We start from the raw sequence: 3,255 nt of genomic DNA, 5'->3' as shown, positions 1-3,255 counted from the left end.
TTTTAATTTATCTACTTGGAGATTTTCCGATATCTAGTGATTAGAGGAGGATGGTTGTTAAATCTTGATTTTGTACCTTTCATATACTTTGTCTTTGCATATGAAATTTGCAGACCTGTTCTTGCCGCTATTTCATGAAGTTTTTCTATGGACTGGATTGCTTCTTGTTTGTTGTTGGAGAATTTTTATTATTATTATTATTATTATTATTATTATTATTATTATTATTATTATTATTGTCCGCCTCTGTGGTGTAGTGGTTAGCGTGATTAGCTGCCACCGCCGGAGGTCCGGGTTCGATTCCCGGCTCTTACACGAAATTTGAAAAGTGGTATGAGGGCTGGAACGGGGTCCACTCAGCCTCGGGAGGTCAACTGAGTAGAGGTGGGTTCGATTCCCACCTCGGCCATCCTGGAAGTGGTTTTCCGTGGTTTCCCACTTCTCCTCCAGGCGAATGCCGGGATGGTACCTAACATAAGGCCACGGCCGCTTCCTTCCCTCTTCCTTGCCTATCCCTTCCAATCTTCCCATCCCTCCACAAGGCCCCTGTTCAGCATAGCAGGTGAGGCCGCCTGGGCGAGGTACTGGTCATTCTCCCCAGTTGTATCCCCGACCAAGAGTCTGAAGCTCCAGGACACTCCCCTTGAGGCGGTAGAGGTGGGATCCCTCGCTGTGTCCGAGGGAAAAGCCGACCCTGGAGGGTAAACAGATGATGATGATTATTATTATTATTATTATTATTATTATTATTATTATTATTATTATTATTATTATTATTATTATTATTATTATTATTATTTACTCATCACTTCCCTCTTCCTTGTATTACATTTTATAACTTGAGGAAGGTAGGCTGGTAATAGCAATGATCAGACTAGGGAGTATCGTATCACATCACCTGTGTACGTGGCTTGTATACATACAGAACACACTCACATATTTTGGTATTGTGCAAAGATATGCCCTAGATATTGTATGTTTAGTTCACCACGCCCACCGTTCTGTGTTGTACCGGTAGTGGACACTCACTCTGCTATATAAAGTGTCCACAGTTCTCTGGACCTCACACTTCACACCTGCCGAGAACAGTGGATACACCTACCATGGCTTACAAGGTATACATTATTACGTATTCTTACTCGGTAACTCCTTCCAACGCAAGACTCAAGTTAGAGAGTGATACACAATATGGAAGTGAACATCATTTAGCTTAAGAAAAGTGAAAAAATAGGTTTTTTAGTGCCTCCGTGGCTCAGGCGGGTTCCGTGGTTCATATTCCGGTCATTCCATGTGAGATTTGTGCTGGACAAAGCGGAGGTGGGACAGGTTTCTCTCCGGGTACTCCGAATTTCTCTGTCATTTTTCATTCCAGCAACACTCTCCATTATCATTTCACTTCATCTGTCAGGCATTAATCATTGCTGCAGAGGAGTGCGACAGGCTTCGGCAGCCGGCACAATTCCTATCCTCGCCACTAGATGGGGGCTTCATTCATTCCATTTCTGACACGGTTAAAACAGGAAACAGGCTGTGGAGTATTTTAATTCTGTTTTTAATGTGGTGGTAGTGTTGGACAAGAATGGTGTACATTATTTGGGATGATCTGGTTTGAAACTCTGAGTCGATCGCTTGACAAATTTCACTTGAACTATGCTTATTGATTAAAGCGGGTTTTTTTTAGTTTCTACACAGTTAGTTTCTTACGTCTGCCCAAACAAATTTATCAGTAAATAAAATTTTTAAAATATTTGAAAAATCATATAACAACGCTAGTATACTTGAAAAAATAAACAGAATTAAATTACTGTATATTTGGCGAAGATGGGATAGGAAAGGGCTAGGGGTGGGAATGAAGCGGCCGTGGCCTTAATTAAGGTACAGCTCCAGCATTTGCCTGGTGTGAAAATCGGAAACCACAGAAAACCATATTCAGGACTGCCGATAGTGGCGTTCGAACCCACTCTCTCCCGAATCCAAGCTCACAGCTGCGCGCCCCTAACTGTATAGCCAACTCACTCGCTCAACTTAATTATATTATTATTATTATTATTATTATTACAATTTGTTTTACGTCGCACCGACACAGATAGGGCGTATAGCGACGACGGGATAGGAAAGGGCTAAGAATGGGGAAGAAGCGGCCGTAGCCTTAGGTAAGATACAACAAAAACACGTCCTGATTCTCTCTCTATAAGGGGTACAGCATTTTTCCCTCCCAGTTTGATGTTATACTGTATTTACCTATAAGAGTAGCCTGATTTCTTCCATACCAAATATTCCTTAACCAGGTTGGTATTGTCAAGGGAAGCAAGTTGATGTCTTTTAAAACCATTTTTAACTTTCTACGGTTATATGTTGTACATTGATTTAGAAAAATAGTCATCGAAATATTTTAGCTTAGGATGGTTCCAGGCAAGTCCCTAATCGGATAACCGTTTCCTCTCAAGTCCAGTTATTTAGAAGCCAAAATATCTGAGTGAAATATGTTACTTGTATATCTGTATTTTAAAGGAATTAAATGTTGTTATATTTTAAGTAATGTAGATGTAATTTGTTGTTCAGCTTCTTGCCCTCGCCGCCCTCGTGGCCGTCGCTAACGCTGGATACCTCGGCGCCCCCGCCGTCTACGCCCCCGGCGCTCCTCTGGCCGCCCGTGCCTACGCCGCTCCCGCCTACGCTCACGCTCCCGTAGCCTACGCAGCTGCCCCCGCCTATGCTAAGGTTGCCGTCGACACCGACTACGACCCCAACCCAAGCTACAGCTACTCCTACGATGTCCAGGATGCTCTGACCGGAGACTCCAAGGGACAGCAGGAGAGCCGCCAAGGAGATGTTGTCCAGGGTAGCTACAGCCTGGTCGAGCCTGACGGCACCACCCGTACCGTAGAGTACACCGCTGACCCCATCAACGGATTCAACGCCGTCGTACACAGAGCACCTGCCGTCGCCGCCGTCGCTAAGGTCGCCGCTCCCGTGGCCTACGCCGCCCCCGCGTACGCTGCTCCTGCTTACGCTAAGGCTTACTACGGCTAAATTCTAACTTATTTCCATTCAGTTCTGTTTGGGCATCCATCCTTTTAAGTATGTCATTATTTGCTTCATACACCATCATATTTTGTTACATATCACTGTAATTTAAAATATAATTAATTTATTAAATCTCTCATACACCAGTACCAAAGTGTACCTTATTATGCTGAATACGTATTCTAACCCTAGTTTGCACATTGAATTCCATTAATTCCACCCTCATCC

At 43.7% G+C, this 3,255-nt stretch overlaps 1 protein-coding gene across 1 annotated transcript; it reads left to right on the top strand.

Moving 5' to 3' along the window:
• The first annotated feature begins 1,103 nt into the window (after positions 1-1,103).
• LOC136884786 (cuticle protein 21-like) lies at positions 1,104-3,033 on the top strand. Its single transcript, XM_067157078.2, has 2 exons — positions 1,104-1,115; positions 2,563-3,033. The coding sequence occupies exons 1-2, from the start codon at positions 1,104-1,106 to the stop codon at positions 3,031-3,033; spliced, it is 483 nt and encodes a 160-aa protein (XP_067013179.2).
• Positions 3,034-3,255: the final 222 nt, after the last annotated feature.

The sequence above is a fragment of the Anabrus simplex genome, chromosome 13 (assembly GCF_040414725.1).
Source record: "Anabrus simplex isolate iqAnaSimp1 chromosome 13, ASM4041472v1, whole genome shotgun sequence".
Classification (NCBI taxonomy): domain Eukaryota; kingdom Metazoa; phylum Arthropoda; class Insecta; order Orthoptera; family Tettigoniidae; genus Anabrus; species Anabrus simplex.
Note: the sequence above shows the minus strand (reverse complement) of the source record. Positions and strands in the feature narration are given on the sequence as shown.